General features: G+C 37.4%; 1 protein-coding gene across 1 annotated transcript in view; it reads left to right on the forward strand.

Annotated features, from left to right (window-relative positions):
• The window catches only part of LOC135761081 (uncharacterized), an 84,758-nt gene that overhangs the window by 39,908 nt on the left and 22,971 nt on the right, over positions 1–21,879 (forward strand). Inside the window, exon 13 of the mRNA XM_073814133.1 lies at positions 5,931–6,001. Coding sequence (XP_073670234.1) covers positions 5,931–6,001 — 71 coding nt within the window. The remainder of the gene's footprint in view (positions 1–5,930; positions 6,002–21,879) is intronic.

The raw sequence follows: 21,879 nt of genomic DNA on the forward strand, positions 1-21,879 counted from the left end.
TTAAAAAAAATTTGGGGGGGAGTGCCCTTTATTTAGGTCAGAGCAACTGCCCCTAAAAATTCCTGTGCACGTCCCTGTTGTGTGCGATTCACTGTTCACGTGCGGAGTGCAAACAAGCATGGCGGAAGGCGGAGGAGGTGCTTGTTGTTATTACCATGAATTTACCAGAATGAATTAACCAGTAAATACAAAAATGTGCTGTTCACACATTCAGTGACGTTCCGTCTTTTTACCAGTAAGACATCATTCACACATCAGTATCAAAATACCAGTAAACTCAGAGAAAAAAAACGGAAGTTACCTGTGGCGCGCGACTGGCGACCTCAATGTCGTAGTTGTACTCTGTTTTGAAGCACAACTAAAGACATGGTGATTGTTACTTTTCCTGTTTGCTCTATTTTTGCACCATGAGAGTATAAATAAATACAGAATCTGTGTTTACATTTTAAACTTGTAATTGATTTAAATTATTATTGTGTAATTGTTGTTGTGTGAGGTTTTTCCGCACAGTCACTGGAACACAACTTAAACATAACATAATCTGATATTTTACAGAAGAGAATAATTTACTACTACAGAGTTTTACTAATAAAATATCTAAATCAAAAATATTATAAGCCTTAAATAAAATGTTTGTGCATCTTTTTAAATAGTAAAACATCTTTAAATGTCAAAATATCAATTAACTGGTGAGATACTTTATTACTGCCCTCAACAGTATTGGAGACTCTGCGGGGATGTCAATGTCAATCATTCTCATGTATTTTGGTCATGTATAAAAATTCGCCCATACTGGGAATCTATTGTAAAGATGTTGTCAGAGGGGAAGACATTTATCTAATCAAAGTCATGCTGATTTCAAGTAAGAAAGTTATAACAAGGAATTGGTTGAAATGTGAGATGTGAAATTTGTTCATTGTGAAATTTAAAAAATGCAAAAATATATCAATTAACAAAATGAATCAAGTCTTCAGGGATGTGCTGAGAATTTTGCCACAGATTAATAAACTAATTTTAATCTTCAGCTTTAGACTCTGATGAATATTAGGATTATTTGTTATTAACAAAATCAATAAGCCATTATGATAAGAAAGTAGTGATATGCATGCGTTGTTACAGTAATAAAAACCAGGGGCCTCATTTATAAACGTTGCGTACGCACAAAAGAAGGCGTACGCCACTCTCTACGCAATAGTTGTTATTTATAAAAAGCAAACTTGACGGGAAAATGTGCTGTCCGTCACGCAAGCTCTGACCCAGGCGTACGCACAAAAACGGGTGAAATGAGAAATGGCGACACTGTCGGCAGATGGAAGAAACACGTGAAAATGACAACACTGCCTCTCATAAATAACATGAAGACTTCACAAAGCAAGTCTTACAATTAACAGCCTTACACGAACACCCGTTTGATCGATCAGCAGTGAAACAAAAAAATAAAGAAATCGAAAATTACAACAGAAATTCAAATGAACACATATTTGCTAAAAGAAAAGTGAAATATGTTCTGCAATAATATTGGCATGTTGTGCAATTCATCCTCATAAAGAATATAGTTCACAGAACGAAATAATGTACAAAACTGATATTCTCGTCAATGTGTCCATCTGGCGGAGCAGATATAGATGCAATTACATAGACCGATAAATAGATAATTAAGGAGATATATAGATAGATAGATAAATAAATACACAGATGTATTAATTGTCCACTGGGGAAAGTTGTTTTCATAGTAAACCATATCTTCATAATCTACAGAATTATGGTATTCATGCATATGCCTTTAGTGTGTTTTATTTTTGATAAAACAATGTATGGCGTATGTCTAAACCATTCAGAAAGCAACAAGAAATTACATTTGCGCTGAACAATGTCCCCTTTCCCCCACCCATGGCAGACACACTCTGGCGATGGAGTGCTAGACGTTTTTGTGCCTCGACTTTGAGGTCCGACCATTTCTTTATTTCGGCCACGGTCCGAGGTTGTGAGGCTACAGCATTTACGGAGTCTGCCACCGTTTGCCACTCAAGTGCCTTTTTTACGGTGGCTCTGAAGGGCAATTTTATTTACAAGATTTAAAACAAATGTACAAGTTTTTTAACAAATTTACAAGTTTTTTTATAACAAATTTACAAGTTTTTAAACAAATGTACAATTGTATTTAATAAATGTACAAGTTTTTCAACAAATTTACAATGAGTGAACACATTTACAAGTTTATTAACAAATTTACAAGTGTTTAAACAACAAATTTACAATGAGTGAATAAATGTACAAGTTTTTTAAGAAATTTACATTGAGCAAACAAAATTACAAGTTTTTTTAACATATTTACAATAAGTAAACAAATGTACAAGTTTTTAAACAAATTTACAAGTGTTTAAACAAATTTACAATGAGCGAACAAAATTACAAGTGGTAAAACAAATTTACGTTTATTACGGAAAGGGTAGGTACAATACGCTAAAATTGTACATTTGTTTAAAAAACTTGTACATTTGTTAAAAAACACTTGTAAATTTGTTAAAAAAACTTGTACATTTGTTTTAAATCTTGTAAATAAAATTGCCCTTCAGAGCCACCGTATTTTTTGGCACTAGTAATGCCCACACTGTGCCCTCCAAACAACATTTTTCTCCTCTTTTCCACCTTGCCAACGATAACTTTTACTTCCTCTCTGTGTTTGCCATGATTTCGCAATCAATGCATATTAACTTGTGGGCGTTTCACGGACTATTTATGGACAACTATGGGCGTGTCATGAAGCCGCAAAAGCTGCCCTACATTTAGAATTGATTGTGATTTATTAAGGGAAAAATGCGTAGGATGTGCGTGTGCACGGTTTTATAAATCTGATTATTTCTGTGCATACGCGCGTCCTATGTTTCATCCGTACGCCACTTCTGACGCAAATCCTACGCAAAGTTTTATAAATGAGGCCCCTGGATTTCCCCCTTACTTTAAAACAGATGCTTGTGGTTCATTACTATTTTTATGAAAACCCAACAACAATTAAACAAATACAAAGTCACTTATATTTAAGAAAATGAAACCTTTATTAACCAGTGTTCGTTTTTGCTTCCATGCTTTTAACCAAGCTGGTCTGCTGGTCAGAAGATCGCCTAAACAAACATGCAGCTCGCGTTCACAAGTGGACGAGAGAGACGCATCATGTTTACACCTGGTATTGAAATCCGTCTCCACTGCAAAAAATGACTTAGTATTTTTGTCTTGTTTTCAGTAAAAATATCTAAAAATTCTTGAGTTAAGATGTATTTTCTTGATGAGCAAAATTATCTAGGAAACAAAATCTGCCAATGGAATAAGAACATTTTCTTGAATTAAGTGTTAATGAAAAAAGTTGAAAAACTTATTTTGAAGAAAACTTTTCTTATTCCATTTTGCTTGTTTTAAGCACTAATTTACTTAAAGTTTATATTTTTTGTCTAAAAACTAAACTTATTTTCCTAGGTCATTTAGCTCATAAAGAAAATCCATCTTAATTTAAGAATTTGTAGATATTTTTACTGAAAACAAGACAAACATACGAGGTAAGAGTAATTTTTTGCAGTCTCCTTTGACCACTTTTGTCCTGATTACTTTGAGGTGGTGGTCTGTGGAGACTGTGGGCGAGTCTCTCTGCTGTCATTTAAACGCGAGCGGGAGTAATGACGAGTTTATATGGATGTGAACTAATATTATGTCGGAGTCCGCTGCTTGTGTTGCAAGTCTCCTTTGTCCACTTTTGACCGCTTTTGTCCTGATTACTTTGAGGTGGGGGTGTGTGGAGACTGTGGGCGAGTCTCTCTGGTGTCATTTAAACGCGAGCGGGAGTATTGACGAGTTTATATGGATGTGAACTAATATTATGTCGGAGTCCGCTGCTTGTGTTGCAAGTAAACATGCTGCACAGTGTTTTGTACGTGTATATGTTAGAGCTTTCTCTGACATTTCAGCACAATTGATGAAATAAGTTCACACAACTTTCAATCGCTCGTAAAATGAAACTTCACGGAGATCAGACGCTTTAATTTTATCAATGAAAGGTTAAAAATAGCGCTGTACATCGTGCGTTCACGCCAGAAGTCAGAAAAGATGTAAAACATTGTGTTCAGTACCTCAGATAAATAGGCGAAGAGAAGGCGGTCACAGTGACTGACTTTGAACAGGCAGCTCGCGCTGAATGAAGAAATAGCACCTGACGCGTGTGCATGTTGGCCGACGGTGGTGCGGGAGCATGTGGTATAGACCAACTAATCGATAATGAAATTCATTGACAAAGAATGTCATAATTGATTTTTATTGATTTTGTTGATTAGTTGTTGCAACTTGCAGCTCTACCGTGATCCATGTGACTTCCACATACAGGTTGTATTCAGGTCAAAGTAGTTTGAATGTGATCTACGGTCATTCCCAAACCCATCCCATTTCTCTCCAGTCACTCTTAACCTTCCTCTCTAAATAAAGATAATCGGCTCAAAAATTCGGTCTTCTGTTCAGACTTTGCTGAAAAAGGGTCAATGTGGCGTTTAACAGTCAACACACTGGTATTTTTGAATGAGTCTGGGATTAAGTGAAATTGAAGCACAGGGATTTGATGAACATATAATACATGCCGAGAGCATTCAGGAGTTTAGCAGCTTTTGGATCTGAGCTCTTCAAAATTCCCCTTAAAGGTGACAACAAAATTCCCAGCAATCTACGGTAAAATTTTGTGCCCATCACTGTCATTTAAATTTTTACTCATTTGTGAACATCTGTTGTACTAAATACAGTTTTTGGTCATATTAAAGGTGCAAAAGAGGATGTTTGTTTTATACATTTTTGCAATATTACTTGAAACTGTCTTTACTAAATGATAAAAGACCATTTATTAGGTACCCTGAAAGTAATAATATTAATATACGTCATCTGTGCACAAAGTAGGGCCTTAAAAACATCAGCCAATCACTGATGCGGTCATCGCATCAATGATTGGCCCTATGGCTTGTCAATCATTGCCATTCCAATCCTTGTGAGAGACGTGAAGCTCCAGTAACTTTACACAGGCGACGCATGCGCATAGTGCATGAAACTCCGTCTTTAGTTTCGGTTTGTTTTCATTGTCGATTCTGCTTTCCTCCTCGAATTTGCTCCATGGAAGAGAAAAAAACAGGAGGAGGATGCAAAAGAAAGACTTTTTTTAAGTCACTGAGAAGAGGAGAAAATTGTCGGAAGAACGTCATGTAACCAGAGTCGTTATTGGAGAAACATTTCAACGCTGGAAAGCAAAGAAGGAACATAAAGGTGTCAAGACAGACGCCCAGTTCCCAAAAATTCTTTCCGACAGGTAACCGTGATTATTCTTTCTTTGTGGAATAATTATTGTTGTACTGTTATTCAGGTTCTTGTACTGTAGTTGTTAGGCGACCAGTCAGCTACATGCTAGTTGCAATGGGAGTAGCGTCGACTGATCTGACGTTACGTCTTATGTGTTTATTATCATATCATTTCACTTAATGAATCCATTGACGTGACACAGCATATGCCCGTGGTAAACAAACACTCGTGTTCAAATACTCGTGCATGAGTTTTGGAAGGCGTTCCCTAGAAATGAGCTGTGAAGGAGGGAGGCTGTTCTTACACATGCGCTCATTTAAAAAAACTCTGTAACCGTTTTTGGATTCTCAGTCGGCGAAAAACATCCTCTTTTGCGCCTTTAATATTTGTGTTGTATTTTGTTTTTTATTGCATTGTACTATATTAAAGAAGTCATCTGAAAACAACTAAGCTTTTCAGTACTTATCCATGACACAGTTACAACTCATTCAGTTCACATGCAGTCTCCATCTTCATCTCATCTTATTTCCTTTTTAAAGCTTTTATTCTTCTGTTGTCAGTGTGATGATAGATGGGGTGAACACAGACACTATTTTCTTCATCTTTTTTAGATCTTTAGAGAAACAACTGACAGGAATTAAAAGCAGTGAAGTAAAGTCTTCTCAGAACAGCAAGAACACAGGTAAGAAATTATACGCGTGCATGCGTGTGTGAATACATGGGGAAATAATAATTTAAACTACTTGACTGATGATAAGCAGATGTTCTCTGTATCTGAATGCTATAATTGACTCAAAGCACATCTCTACATTGTGATGTCATACCAGTTATTAAATTATTTCTTTATGCATAGCATAATACTGGTAATCTTACAACATCTCAGTCCTGGTAATTTACCAGATAGATTTACTGTATGCGTCAAACATTTACAATATAAAATCCATACCCATCATCTTGTCCAACAACTCTTTGCGTGGGCTTGCCCGGAATGTGATTGTTCGAGGCTGGTTGAGTTAAAAAAAGAGAGCGGCTGGAGCACGAATCTAGTGTAGTGTAAATAAAGTAATATTTTCAGTTTTTACTTCTTTTAATTGCATTTCTAGTGAGAAATTAGTATTGTCGTTTTCAAATATGGGATTAGTTTTCACAAAGGCTATCAAAAAGCGACGCCAGCAATCAAGTGCCAAAACAAACTCAAAGAAGAGGATGGAAGTTGTTGTGCGCTGGAACAACACTGGTAACTGGTGTACTGTACCGTCAGAGCTTGATATATAAATGAGAACATGAATCAAACAACAATCTCTTAACTATTATTTATTAAACATGATCATTTCATTCAAAGGGGCCATGGCATGATAATCTGACTTTTTCCATGTTTAAGTGCTATGATTGGGTCCCCAGTGCTTCTATCAACCTAGAAAATGTGAAAAAATCAACCCAGTTACTTCGTTTTGGTAAACCATTCTCTACAAGCACATGAAAAAATAGGTCGTTGAAATCTGGCTCTCCTTATGATGTCATAAGGAGATCTTATTATAATAATACCACCCCTTAATCTGCACTATTCAATCACAGCACTGCCATTTAGTGCAGAAAAAAGAAGAAGATACCATCATTGTGATCAGTGTTTGAATTTCATCAGCTCATTTACATTTTACATTTACAGGACCAACCTAAAACGGCACATTTTTGCACACACCTACAGAGTGGCAATTTTTAACATGTTATAATAAATAATTTATATGGTATTTTGAGCTAAAACTTCACATGCGTGCTCTGGGGACACCAAAGATTTATTTGACATCTTAAAAATATTAAAGGGGCCATGGCACAAGACTTTTTTACTGAACAAACTATACAGACATCGAAAGGTTTGTGTTGTTGTTTTTTCTCATACATTGGTTCATTCAATACAAATATATGCCAAAAATTCTGAATATGTAAAAGAATTTGTGTTTTAAACTGCAAAGTTTCCACACTTTACTTTAAGAGTGTCAGATAATATAGGCACGGTTTTGCGTGGATTGATCAAAGAGATACGTCACATGCTTGCCTGCTTGGACAGAATCGGCTCGAGTTCGGTCATTTTCAGATGCGGAGCTGCGTGCGTGGTTACATCAATTACCATGCACACCTCCACACGAAAAGTGCTCCTATTTCATTGCTAAAAATTTTTATTTGGTGTATTTCGTATAAAACAATGTGTTCCCGTGGTTTATGGTAAAAAAAACACATTTTCCACGTACCGTACATTTTTGTAGCTCCAGATTTCACTCTCTTCCTGAAACGCACAGATTTAAGAAAAAAGCTCTGTGTCCCTGATTTACCAGCTAATCTGTACATTGTGATTGGCCTGAATATCTCTGACGTCAGCCGGAAATGTGATGCTCCTTACCATGTTTGAAAGATTCAGTTGCTAACAGGAGTTAACTTAAAGGCTGTGAGTCGGAAGCGGGAGGGATTATGATAATGTCGGTCTTGTCTACATCACCAATCCCAGGAAGTAAATTGTTGCCTACAATCCGTGTGTTTGTTGTAGTCCAAGAAAAGAGATTTATGTTGGAGACGATAACTCGCGTCATCGTTTACTTTGGGGTTTGTACCTTTGGCATATCGTTAACATGTACTAATACACACTTACACACCAAAGGTGAATCATATAATTGGTGCTCTTTAAACAATTCTGGGCTCAAGCCCTGAACAATATAATCTTAGCGATGCAGTTATAAGTACTGATGTGTCTATTATTGTTACCAGAAAAAGGCGAAGCAGTGTCTGATTTCTCCACAGCCAGTCTTAACAAACACATGTTAATGTAAAAAAAGAAGATATAACCATATTTAGACCGTATCTCTTATATATGCTAACCAGGGCTTTGAACCTGATTTTTTCCCAATTGGTTCGTTCCGAACAGAAACAGTATTTTAACGTTTCCGGATTTCGGATCAACCCTAAAAATGACGTTCCTGAACCGGTTAAAACAAAAAATAAAGTTCCCGAACCGGTTAATAACGTTCCTTGTCAGCTGTGGGACATACAAATAAGTAGGCTGATCATTAGGACAATAAACTTAAATTATTTGTCTACAAAATTTTCCTTAAGTCTCCATCTTGTCATCGAACATTGTGGTATAAACTGTAATTCTGACATGTCTACATTTGTTGAGTGCACTTAAACGTGCACACACACAGACGGAGGACGAATCGCTCCACATAAAGTGAAAATCACATTGTTTTTCAGTGCTTTATTCGCTAAATGTATTTTAATGAGACACCAGTAGCGCAACTCTCTCTCAAGTTTACACATCAAGAGTTCTAATCTTTGAAGGGCATAGGGATAACCACGTTTAATTGGAGCTGGACCGGACACATTCAACCGCATGTGCATCTGTGCGTACAGAAAATTGCTCACTTTAGCCCCTTTTTGTGGTTAAATTGTTTAAAATCACTGAAGTGTTAACATTTGCAAGTCTTTGAAACACGTGCAAATTATCAACTCTCACCCTATTTATATTTGCGTATTAATCCGTGAATCGCAAGCGAGCCGAACCGTGAGTTGTGATCTGTACGGATCAACTGTGATCGGTTACATCACTAATTAGTATATTAAAAAAACAAAAATCTTGAGATACGTGGTAGTAGGGGTGTGCATTGGCACTGCCCTCACAATTCGATTCAGTTACTATTCACCAAGTAACGATTCAATTCAATTCTACGATGCATTGCGATTCATCAAAATTCTACTCCACACAACAAGGCAAATTTTCATCAGTCATGAGGCAATACAAGCACTGAAGCAGGCAGATATTGAACAAAAGATTTTATTGGCTGCAATGCGTGTACTCTATCACTCTCCTGTATCTTTGACATAAATGTCATAAAATAAAATGGTACAGGGTGTATTGGATAATATGGTATTTTCAAACCTAAAAAAGAAAATAAAACACTGCTTTTAGTGCTTTGAATGAGAAATTTTTCTTTTCTCTCTCTGCTTTAGAACCATTTGAAATTTAAATAGAGCAATAACAGCCAACTTTTTTCAGCTGTGACCATAAGTGTTTTTTTACACTTACAGTAAAATAGCAGCACTTCCTGAACTCCTGTGCAAACATTAATCAGTAATCACAGTCACACTATTGTAACAGGCACCCAGCAATAAAAATATTCAGTGCAACACACAGTCACCACTGTCAAACTTTTTTCAAGTATTAAAGTCAAAAGTGTAACTATTCGCAACAAAATTTTCGCTTTAAGACAAACCTGAGATGAGAATCCTATCTTGCAACCACATCAGCTGCATACAACAAAATATCAAGATTTGAAATGCATTGTAATGTAAACAAAAATAAAAAAGTGTAGGCTTAGCCTACTACCAAATTTGTTCAAACAACATATTCTGTCTAAGTTCAACATAACAATCAACAACAATCTGTTTCTTCAGAGTGAGGAAATGTATAGTTTGACCTAAGCCTAAATCATAACTTCTCACTGTTCAGCATTTGGGAATTTCAAGGTTCTTGTGCAAGAACACAAGCTGATCGACATGGTCCGGTTTGAGAGCGCTTCTTTTTGCAGTGATAACATCTCCTGCAGTGGAGAACACTCTCTCTGATGACACACTTGTCCCTGGGATGCACAAGTATCTCTTTGCCAACCTAGAGAGGAGAGGAAATGTTCCCTTATGGCGAAGCCACCAGTCCAAGGGATCCTCAGAGAGAGACACCGCTGGGGATCTACAGTACAAGTCCATTTCCTCCTCGGCACTGGCATCGGCGGTCTTACTTTGTACTGGTTCACTGATGTCATTGAAAGCAGGTCCCAGCAAACTGATGAGTGATGATGAGGCCCTTCTTTTGGGAGCAGAGGGGCCTGCTGAGTCTGACACATTGTCATCCACAGACAGCAATTCTTCATTGGATCCTAAACTTCCTGTTCCGCCATGCGCTTCATCTGCTTTTGTCCTCTGTCTTCTCTCATACTGTGTTTGAACAAAATAAATAAGAGCAAAAAAAAACAGCAGTTAGCAGCACTTGCTTTTTTTAACTATTTTTCTCAGTCTATAACATTTCATATAAGTTTTTCAAGTAGAAAATAAATTACCTCCAGGGATGCAGCCTCTGAAGTCACTCCTGCTGGAACATCCAATCTCTCCTCGTCTGTCAGAAAAGGTAACCCCTTAAAGCGAGGATCCAGGGCAAAGGATCTTCTTCTCTGCCCCACTGTTGTACCGTTTGGGAGATCTGTTTTCATAGCATTCTTCACATCGCGGATCAGTGGTTGATCTCCAATACTGTCTGACATGCTCTGGAGGAGTTGGGCATAGTGGTGCAATGAGGTTGGCTGTAGGACTGCTCTCCTCTGACATAAAAACAGTGGCATCCTTCCAGTAGCGTAACGAGCCAACACCGGGCCCCTAAGCAGGATTATCAAGGCGGGCCCTTTACTACAGCACGTGATGACGCAATGTCCACAAGCAGGCTACAATGAATAGGACAGGACAGGATCATAGAGACATTAGATGACTGACAAAATCAGAAATAGCCTACGCGCACCACAACAGAAACACAACATCGGTGACAGCGCACCATAACATATGAAAAAACACTGCTGGTGACAGCACACTATAACATTTTGTTACTCATTGCCTTGACTACACAAACATACACCTATTGTAACTTTTAAAACACTGCTGAAAACATACTTGTATTCCCAGGCATTTTAATTCACTGTCATCTTAAATTACTGTCTTTTAATATGTTGTTTTAATGTTGTTTTTGTCTGTGCTCTCTGTTTTATCTGTGCTTTTTTATTCTTTGCTTTGTTCAGCACTTTGGTCAGCGCAGCTGTGTTAAATGTGCTATATAAATAAACTTAACTTTACTTACTTACTTACTTACCTAGGTCTAAATACATAAAAAAGATGCTCACTTACATTATAGGCTATAGCGTTACATTATAACCACATTATAATTTGTACAGGCATTTTCCGGGCTTCAGTTCTGGATGACATGATGCACACAGGAGCTCTAAACTTCAGACATGACACAGCTCAATCATTACATACGTAGGATCGATCCATACTGTTCAAAATCATTTGTTTACTTACTGCTGTGCTTTGCCTTGGGTGTCTGGTGTAGTGTTTGGGTATTTGAAGCGTTATCGTTTCTTGTTTGTGCTAAGAAACAAAAAGACACAAACCAGCCGATTTCAAACGTGCACAGAAACTCTGGGCTGTGATTGGTTGGGCTCTATCGCTAGCGGTGATTTCATTGGGCGATGGCTTGTTCGACTTTATGCGCTGCAAGAATTGATGTCCGGGTTACGTCAAACTACCGCGAGAGTGACTCGCGAAACCATACGGAGGAGTTTGCTTTTAAATCGCTCTCGCGGAACTTTGACATCATCCGGCTGCCTATTTTAAACCCGTGAGAAAGCCGGGGAACAGAGGAGAGCAACGAATATGTGATAGGGCCCGCCGACTGCCAATCAAATTCTTCCAGTCCGGCAGGCCCCTAATTGGTCCGGGCCCGTAAGCAACGCTTACCCTGCTTACCGATAGTTACGCCCCTGCATCCTTCACTGGTTTTAATGTCTTCACTACTTCATCCACGTTAGCCAGATCTGATCTGCTGAGAGTGACAATGTCACTTTCATCCACATTTAGGGCAGGTGACAGCAGGGTGGCATGCACAGCAGCTTGCAGTTGCAAAAACCTCTCCATCATATCATGAGCACTATTCCACCTTGTAGCGACATCAGTTATCAGTTTAAGTGGACTTGTCAGTTTAAGAACAACCTTCTGGTTTTCTTCAAACAGGTGCTTTGCATTTGTGCTGCGGTGAAAGTATGCTGAGATATGTCAGACTCTGCCCAGAAGCCTGGAGACCGTCGTTAGCTTAAGTGCCCACTGCGCAGAGAGGTTCAACATATGCGCGAAGCATTTAACGTGAGGGAACTTACCAATTTCAGCAGCTCTAATCATATTAGCGGTGTTGTACGTCACAAGCACAACACTTTTTTTTTTGTTAGCTGCCATTCCTCCACAACATCAAAAAGTAGCCTTGCCGTATGAGCACCAGTGTGGCTTTCATAAACTGCTTTCGTCTGCAGCACATGTGATACAATCTGCCAATCCTCGCTAATATAATGTGCCTTTATGGTTACATAGGACTCTGTTGCGACTGAATTTCAGGCGTCACTTGGAATGGCTACACGACTGGCTTTACACATTGATTCCATTACCTTTGCTTTAGTTTCTTTGTACAATGCGGGAAGCGCAGAATCAGTGAAGGTAGCTCTTGTTGGTAGCTTATACCGGGGCTCAATTGTTTTAAGCATGTGGCGAAACCCCGCATTTTCTACCACTGAATAGGGACGTAGATTCTTGGCTATAAAACATGCCACCGATCGTGTGATCCTCTTTGCTCGTTGTGTGGCAATGTTGACATAAGCGACTCGTCAATTCTTGGCTGGGTTGTGTCGACTCTTTGTGTTGTTGTTTGCTTGATTTTAGTGTGGCACGTTTTACACACTGAGAAAGTCTTGTCAAGTTTCCCATTGACTTTGTAGAAACCGAAATGTGCCCATATGTCCGCTTTCCAAGCTTTGGGTGCGTCTTTAATTACCCGTTTCTCATGGTCATCTCTCTCCGCCTACGCCATCTTGATTGTTGTTGTGATCCCCCAGGAGTATTTGAAGCTTCACAACTTATTGTCCACTCGAGACCAGTGACATAATTGATTATTGCACTTGCTGCATCGATGCTGAATCGTGCACGCGCGCATTGCGATGCATCGCCTAATCGATTATTGTTGACACCCCTACGTGGTAGCCTACAATATTTACCTCTTATGATTGAGCAATAGAGACTTGGGCTTGAGTAGGGTACTTGCTGGTGGCAAGCTTCTCATTTCTCCAATGAGTCAACGACGACCGGAAGTGAACTTCACAGAGTATTGCATAGAAACTTGTCAAAGAACGAAAAAGTAACGTTATTAACCGGTTACCATTATTTTAAATAAACGATTCTGTTCCGGAACATATATTTTTTGAAAGTTTCTGGTTTCGTTTCTGCTCCTTGCAAAACATCAAAAGTTTCTGGTTTTCGTTCCGTGAACCGGTTCAAAGCCTTGGACGAGACAATGGTCTGAAATAGCATCGCTCCGAGGTGATAATTCTATTGGTATTAGACAAAATGTGACGCATACTCGTAAACACATTAGACTTAATTCTGTCACTTGAGCTCAATATTAATGATGTAGAAATAAGAACATCCATAAATGCTAGACAGGGCTCGAGAGTGCGACCTAATTTCTCAATGGTGCGACTTAAAAAAATCTCAGGTCGCATTGATGCGGCCAGGGGTTAGAGGGGAAAAAGCTGTGGTCCAGATGTATGTGTGTGTACGTTTAAAAATGTGTGTGCGCTCCACTCAGACAGAGAGTGGTGAGTAACCTTGGTCTGTCAGATAAACAGAGTAGATGTAGCCGCGGATGATAAGAGAAGATGTAAAAGAACGATTGACAATTTTTTCATTGAGAATGTTAAGGCCTGATCCATCCGAAGATCATAACCAATGCTCTGACATCAACCTCCAGTCACATCTGCCCTGGTCCGAAGACGGCATTAGGTAGGATGTCGCATGTGCCCAATTTATAGAAAAAAGCCAGGACCGCTGTTTTCATCATAATCTTACTTCCAAATCTAATCCTATAAACTTTTCGACATTTGCTGTATCGCTATTACCGCCCTTAAATAGAGAAATAAGTTAATTGATTTGCATTGTTGACTCATTACAGTCCATGAAAATGTAATGCAAAAAAAAACAACACATTGATGCACAGATCGTGCAAACATGTTACGCACATGTACGAAAGTTGGTACACATATAGATCTCATTGACAGTGCCGCTGCTAGCCATTTTGGTGCCCCAAGCATAATTCCTTTATAATGCCCCCCACCCCGACACGGAGAAAATTTTTTGTTTTTGCCAGTTTAACTTTTTATTACCAACTTAATAGCAGAAAGTAAAATCTTCACAGCTTTAGTCAACACACACTACACATTTGAAAGTGCAAACTTTTATAGAATAACAAAATAGAAAAAAATACCAAACTTAAATAGAATAGCAAAATAAAAAAAATATATCAAAATAATCCAGATATGTTTTTCCCAAGTACAATGTCACTTTAAATAAATTACATTAAATAAACAACAATAACAAGAATACTCAATATTCTTAATAAAACAAAGATTTAGAGAACTAAGTGTCACAGTAATGTTTGCTTCATATCATATATAACGACGTTTTATATTTGTATATAAATTTAACAGTCAGGAATTGTTGGCCTACCATGTGCACTGACTGCTAACGTTAACTTTTACTGAGAAAATATTAACCGGCACGGACCATCAAATGCTGGGGGGCATACTTTCTAGACTAGAGCAATTAAATTATATAGTTTCCCATTTTTTGTAACACATACATGGATAAAAAGTGTCTAATAATATTTCTATAGGTGAATTAAATTCTATCAGCATTATAATTTTTTTCATTAGGCTATTATTTTGGTGCCCTCTCAGCACCTGGTGCCCTTACACACAGTGCGTTATGGGAGCGGCGGGGCTGCTCATCGCCCCGAACAACTTTCACACTCTAACCTATTAGCTCCACCCCACAGGAAGTCTGCCATTTTGGATTGTTTAAAAAATGCATGCTGTGAACTTTTAAATACTCCTCCTAGGGGATTCATGGGATTGACACCAAACGTGGCGAACATGAATCCGAGACATTGGAGATACCATTGAAGCACTAAATTATCATCATCATTCACAGAGATAAAGCATTTATACATCATTTTCTTTTAAAAGTTAACATATCATTATTAATTTTATCAAATTCATACTCTTATTTGTGATTCCACCAAAGCTTTAAATAGTTATACTATATTAATAAATCTTTTGTCATCATTTTCGATTTTATATGCTTTCCAAATAGTCAATTTTGCTTGACCAATTAAAAAATTAGAAAAGGTGCAGGACTCACTTTGAAACTTTAAAACCAAAAATAAAAACTGTTTTTGAAAAATCCTATCCAAAGCATTCAAATATATTTTCTAAGAGATTCAAAAGAGGTATGATTCTATAGCAATCAACAAAAATATGAAACACAGTATCTGATACATTGCAAAATTCACAAACACAAGATGCGCTAAAGTTACACTTTAACAAAAAAGTTTTAGTTGCTAATGCACAGTGCAAAATACGCCACTGTAAATCACCTGATTATTTTTGTCAGGAACTGGAGACATGGACGAATGAACCCATACGCAAACGATATCGGGGAGTGAACACTGAACATTTAATAACAAAGAACAAGAAAACAAAAGCCCACGTGGGGGCAAAACTACATACAACATAAAAATACACTGACATAACATGATTAACAAGACTAGATGAAAACTAAACTGAATGAACAATGAGCACAGCTTGACATGACAGGAATGAACACAATGAACCAGCGCAAGACAAGAGGAGATTAAATAGGGAAACTAAACGAGGGCAACACAGGTGCAAGGGATGAACTAATGAATAATTAACAGGGAGAACAAGGGGGCGGGGACTAGAGACGAGACACCAGAGGCACATGCCACAATAAACAAGGCATGGCCTCCACATGAAACAAGAGACTGTCAGAACTCTGCCATCACAATAAAATATAAATATAAAACCAAACTCTCGTGGCAGAGTCCTGACAGTTTTGGCAATGGACTTTTATAAAATAAATGCCATGAAGGTGATTGAACATCAGGGACAGATAGAAAACTCCTCCATTTTGTATTCATCATATTTTTAAACAGTTCACAAAGTCTTGACTTCACACAAGCTATATATAAGTGTCGCTTGTTACTTTCCAAAAAGGACACATATTGGAGGTCTTTTAAGGAAAGAAGTTGTCTCATATCCTCATTATCCTGCAAATTATATGGTGTAACAAACAATTCAGGAAAAAAACTTGGACTGAATCCAATAGAAAAATTCAAGAAAACTGTTACTGTAAATGGTGTAGGAAACGATAATTTTAACTTATTTAAAATATTTTCCACTATCCTTTCTTACTTTGTACCCATTTGATCTGTTATTTCTAGCACAGAAAACATTTTTTTTGCTCTATATCCACTAAATCTGCTACTTTTAAAATGTCAGAGGAAAAGAAGGAATTAATCCCAATGCTTTGCAAGTTAGACAGATGACATAGCTATGGGTTATGAAAAAGTGGTTCTTCAAGACCAAAATGATTCTCTCTTTCCACCTTAAATATACTCCATGCTCTTAATACAGACTGATAAAACCCATTAATGGCCAAATCTTTAATTTCGTTGTTGGACATTAGAAATAATTGTCTGTCAAGTCCTATTTTACTAATAGCTCGTAATACTGCTAAACCATACATAATCCATGGTTGTGGATCAGTGTTATACAGCAGTTTTTGAGCCGATTGTAATCTCATAGCTTTCAATTTAGAGATCAATGAGCCCTTGACCACCCTCAAACACAGGAAGATGTAATATGCCTGGATGAAGCCAATAATGTCCTCCCCAGAAAAAGTTCACAAAATGTTTCTGAAGTAGCTGCAAAAGTCCAGCAGCTGGAGGATCTAAAACAGTCAGCCGATGCCACAACATTGAAGCAGCAAGGTTGTTTATAACTAAAACTCTGCCTCTATATGATAACTGTGTAATATAATATCTCCATCTCTTCAACCTTCCTAATACCTTGTCAACTGCTCCGTCCCAATTCTTTGCGGTATGTTGTTGGGAACCGAAAAAAACTCCAAGGATTTTCAATCCCTCTGCATTCCAGTGGCATTGTTGTGGAAGGAGAGGTGGAACTCTTTCCCGCCACTGGCCTCGAATTAATGCTTCAGTTTTACTCCAATTTACCTTAGCTGAAGATGCTTTTTGGAACAAATCCAAACACTTGCTCAGTTGTAAAATGTCTTCTTGAGACCTATTATGACCGTGACATCATCAGCATAGGCAATTAGTCTTACTGTAGTAGTTTCAGAAGTAACGGGATTAAGGACTGAAATACCCTGTAGCTTCTCTCTTAGAACTCTTAACAAAGGTTCTATAGATATTATATATACGAGTCATGAGAGGCTGCATCCTTGTCTTACACCTCAATGCACAGGAAAAGTCCTCGTTAATCTTTCATTTATCTTTAATATACTAAAACATCTGTATAAAGCATCTTAATTCATGTAATGAACTGTTCTCCAAACCCAAAGGCTGACAAGACATTAAAAAGATATCCGTGGTTAACTCTGTCGAATGCCTTTTCCTGGTCAAGACAAGAGGCCCACATCAAGTCCATAGATCTCAGTGAAGTGCAATAAATCACGCACAAGAAAAAGATGATCAAAGATGGAACGCCCTGGAATACAATAAGACTGATCTGAATACAATAAGACTGAAATAGGGCGCCAGTTCTTCAAAAGTCCTAAATCTCCTTTCTTTGGCAATAACGTTACAACCGCTCTTCTGCAACTGAGAGGAAGAATTCTTGATTTTTTTACACTCAAGAAACACAGAATGCAAATCTTGTCCAATCAATGACCATAAAGCCTTGTAGAATTCAGTGGTCAGTCCATCCAATCCTGGAGATCGTCCCGCAGACTGCGGTTTAACAGCCGCACTCAACTCCCCAAATGAAGTGGTTTTATAGCTGGATCTTCTCATCTTCATTTGATTTTGGAATTTCATTAAGAAAAATATCTGTTGCTTCAGGATCACAAAATTCAGCACTATAAAGTTCTTCATAAAAGATAAGACCTGTGAAGTAATTTCTCTTTCGTCTATTCCATCAGACAACTTAAGATGATTAATCAACTTCTTTTTTCAAACCTTTTTCTCCAAAGCAAAAAAGGACGTTGAAAAGTCCATGATCTCTTTCTTCATGTAAATTTTTCAGGAGACAATTATATTGTTCGAGCAGATCTACACTTGTTCCGCTGCTTTCACTTATAGAGCTGTTCAATCTCATAATTTCTTGCTCCAGCTGTTCGATTATCTTCTGAATTTCTTTTGTGTTATTTTTTACATAATGCTGGCAGAAAGACTGCATTTGGATTTTCCCAATGTCTGCATAAATGCACAAATGTACGATCTTGCAAAAGAATATTATTAATGTGCCAATAAGGTTTTAAGATAGTACTTGATGTTGAAACTATAACAGAGACATATAAATGGTCAGAAATTGGTGTAAGAATTTTCCCCTTCTACATTTCTGAACATATATTTTATCTAATCTAGCCCCTGATATTATATTGGAATTCACTTTCAACCACGTGTACTTCCTACTTTTGGGGAAAGCTTCTACAAATGAATAAAATGTATTCTCTTAAGAGCATCTGCAGAATTAGGATACGGTTCATCATGATTCCGATCAAGTGTATGGTCAAGAGTGCAATTAAAGGACAAGTTCGGTATTTTAGACTTAAAGCCCTGTTTTCAGATTGTTTATGGTGAAATAGAATGGTTTTGACTGAAATTTCGACATTTGCGGCTGCCCTGAGAATTTTCGCGTGTTTGCGTTTCAGCTCAGACCTCTACAATGGGTTTAATGGTGCACTGGAACAATCCTTCCTAAAATGCATTAAACTTTCGTTTACAAAGACGTGAAACTCACCGAGTGGTCAGGGGTGTTCACTGATATACTCACACAAAAATTGCTGCAAAAGATGCTTTCCAACAGCTGTTTTAGCATTCGTTGTTAACTTGTGGACCTATTTTTCCAAACGCCTCACACCCGTACATTCTTCCGCTTAGAGCTTGAATAATAAACACTCCAGCCCAGGTGGTGGCGCTAATCCGCCTTTGCCAATTGCAAGAATAGAAACAAAGTTCCCGGCGCGGAGTAATACCGTACCTCACAGGACATCTAATACTTGTCAATGGAGTTGGCAAAAACTACGATAAAACTTGTTGGAATGCATATTTTGCAGCGATTTTTGTGAGAGCATACCAGTGAACACCCCTGACCACTCGGTGAGTTTCACGTCTTTGTAAACGAAAGTTTAATGCATTTTAGGAAGGATTGTGCCAGTGCACCATTAAACCCATTGTAGAGGTCTGAGCTGAAACACAAACACGCAAAAATTCTCAGGGCAGCCGCAAATGTCGAAATTTCAGTCAAAACCATTCTATTTCACCATAAACAATCTGAAAACAGGGCTTTAAGTCTAAAATACCGAACTTGTCCTTTAAAATCTCCAGTCAAAATAACCAAGTTGTCATGAGGAATATTTGTCATAGCATCCTGTAATTTTTTAAAAAACTAGACTCGTTTGTGCCCAACGTTTGGAGCATATACATTAATAAGAAAAGGACAGACAATTGTAAAAAAATGTCTACCCGCTGCATTCTTCCAGGAATAATTTCTATCATATTGGAAGCATTTCCTTACACACTTCCTGATATAAGAACAGCTACTCTATTTGTTTCTACATCCTCCATCAATAACTCTTCATCTTCTCTGTCTTAAGACTGAGAAGATACTTTTTGTACTGCTATACTTTCACTTACCTTTCCTACAGCATTAGCGCATGTGGCACCATCTACTGGATGGTCAACTCCATTGTTTTATTCTACTTTCCTTGTAAATACATCATCTATCACTTCCTGAACGACAGTATTGTTTTATTATTCTCATAAACGGCAGTATTTTTCTCATGAACATTATTATTTGAAACCCCTTGTAAATCTGCCGAAGTATTAGCACTTTCTTGTTTAGGGCATGTTTTTTACACTGAAAAAAATTATTCATTCAATTTAATCAATTTTTTTAAGGTAAGCGGTTGCAATCAATTTATTTAAGCTACATTTAAACAAAAAAATTAGTTGAACTTAATCAATTTTATTTAGTTACCCTAGTATAAAATGTTTAGCAATTTCAGCCCTATTTAATTATGCTACATTCTCGTATATTATTTATTTATGACTGATGAAAAATTATGAATTGAATTTACTAATTTTTTTTTAAGGTAAGTGGTTGCAATCAATTTATTTTAGCTACATTTAAATAAACACATTTCATTGACTAACTTTCAACATTTTTAAGGAAATTGTTTGCAATCACTAACCTTAAAAACAATGTATAAAAATGACCCTTAAATGGCTTTGCAAATACACCAAGTGGTAAGTTTAATGTTATTTTTTTAATGTCAGCAAATGTACTGCATGTTCAATAACAATTTCTTTGTGTGTACAAGTGTTTAAAACAAGTGCTCACAGCACATTCACAAAATATAAAATAAAAAAACACAGATGGAAAGAGGCCACAATGTTTGTGAATCAATAAAACGGCACAAAAGTCAAAAACAGTAGTGCTGACTTGACACATTGCACAATAATTATAAAAAAAAAGTGTTACATTTTTACAGACAACAATTATGAATCATTAAAAGCATTATTAAAATGTTTAAAACTACTGATTCCCAGGTCTTAAATGAAAAACAGAGTAGACTGTGACATCTGGACTAACATTTCATGCCGAGGATGCACATACATGTCTGCTACAAAATTTCAGTATTAAAAGTTTTTCAGTCCTTGAATTTTTGGGGAGAGCTTTAGAATCCATCTGCATAATGAATTTCTAAAAATTCATAGTAGTATTTAGGTTCTTAGGGGTATGGCAAATTTAGCACATAGATTGTACTCAGCATAAATGCAGGCTTGTGCCACAGATTTGAGTTGCTCAAGAATCATCACTCCAACAACGACTCCAATATCGTCATAGTCGCCAAGAACACCTTCTTTCTTTTTGATTACACATATGCCCATGGTGATGTTTTCCAGGTCTTTCAAGAAGTCATCTTGTTGACTGTCCTATATTTAAATAAAAATAAGCTGTTATTAGAGATTGTTCTGATTCATAACACTTTGACAAGTCTACAGGCAAGGGTAATTACAAAAACTATGACACCCCTGTTCCCCGTATATTATACAGTGCCCTCCATTAATATTGGGACAGGGTGCACACTCTGAGCTGTATTTAGAGGGTATTCACAAATTCCAATTTGTCTTTAGGATTTAGGAATTACAGTCGTTTAAATGGGCCAAACGTAATGGGACAGTTGATTTAAAAGCTGTTTAATGGACATGAATTTTGTATTTGTTAAATAATCTCCTCATATATGAAGCATGTTGTGGTCTGAAGTTGAAGTTTGGCATTTGGACGCTGTGAACCCACATCATGTACACAATTCATGTCCATAAAACAGCTTTTAAGCGAACTGTCCCATTATATTTGGACCTGAAATACACTGAAATACATATTTACATATATAATAACATATCCCAATATTTATAAAGGGCACTGTGTGTGTGTGTGTGTGTGTGTGTGTGTGTGTGTGTGTGTGTGTGTGCGCGTGTGCGTGTGTGTGTGCGTGTGTGTGTGTGTTTGTTTGTATAAGCAACTCCAAGAAAGCGAAAACATAGTGGAACTGCAGGTAAGCACTGCAGCTTTTAAATTTGGACAATTGATAATGAATTTATTGTGA

Source organism: Paramisgurnus dabryanus, chromosome 3, assembly GCF_030506205.2.
Source record: "Paramisgurnus dabryanus chromosome 3, PD_genome_1.1, whole genome shotgun sequence".
Taxonomy (NCBI): Eukaryota; Metazoa; Chordata; class Actinopteri; order Cypriniformes; family Cobitidae; genus Paramisgurnus; species Paramisgurnus dabryanus.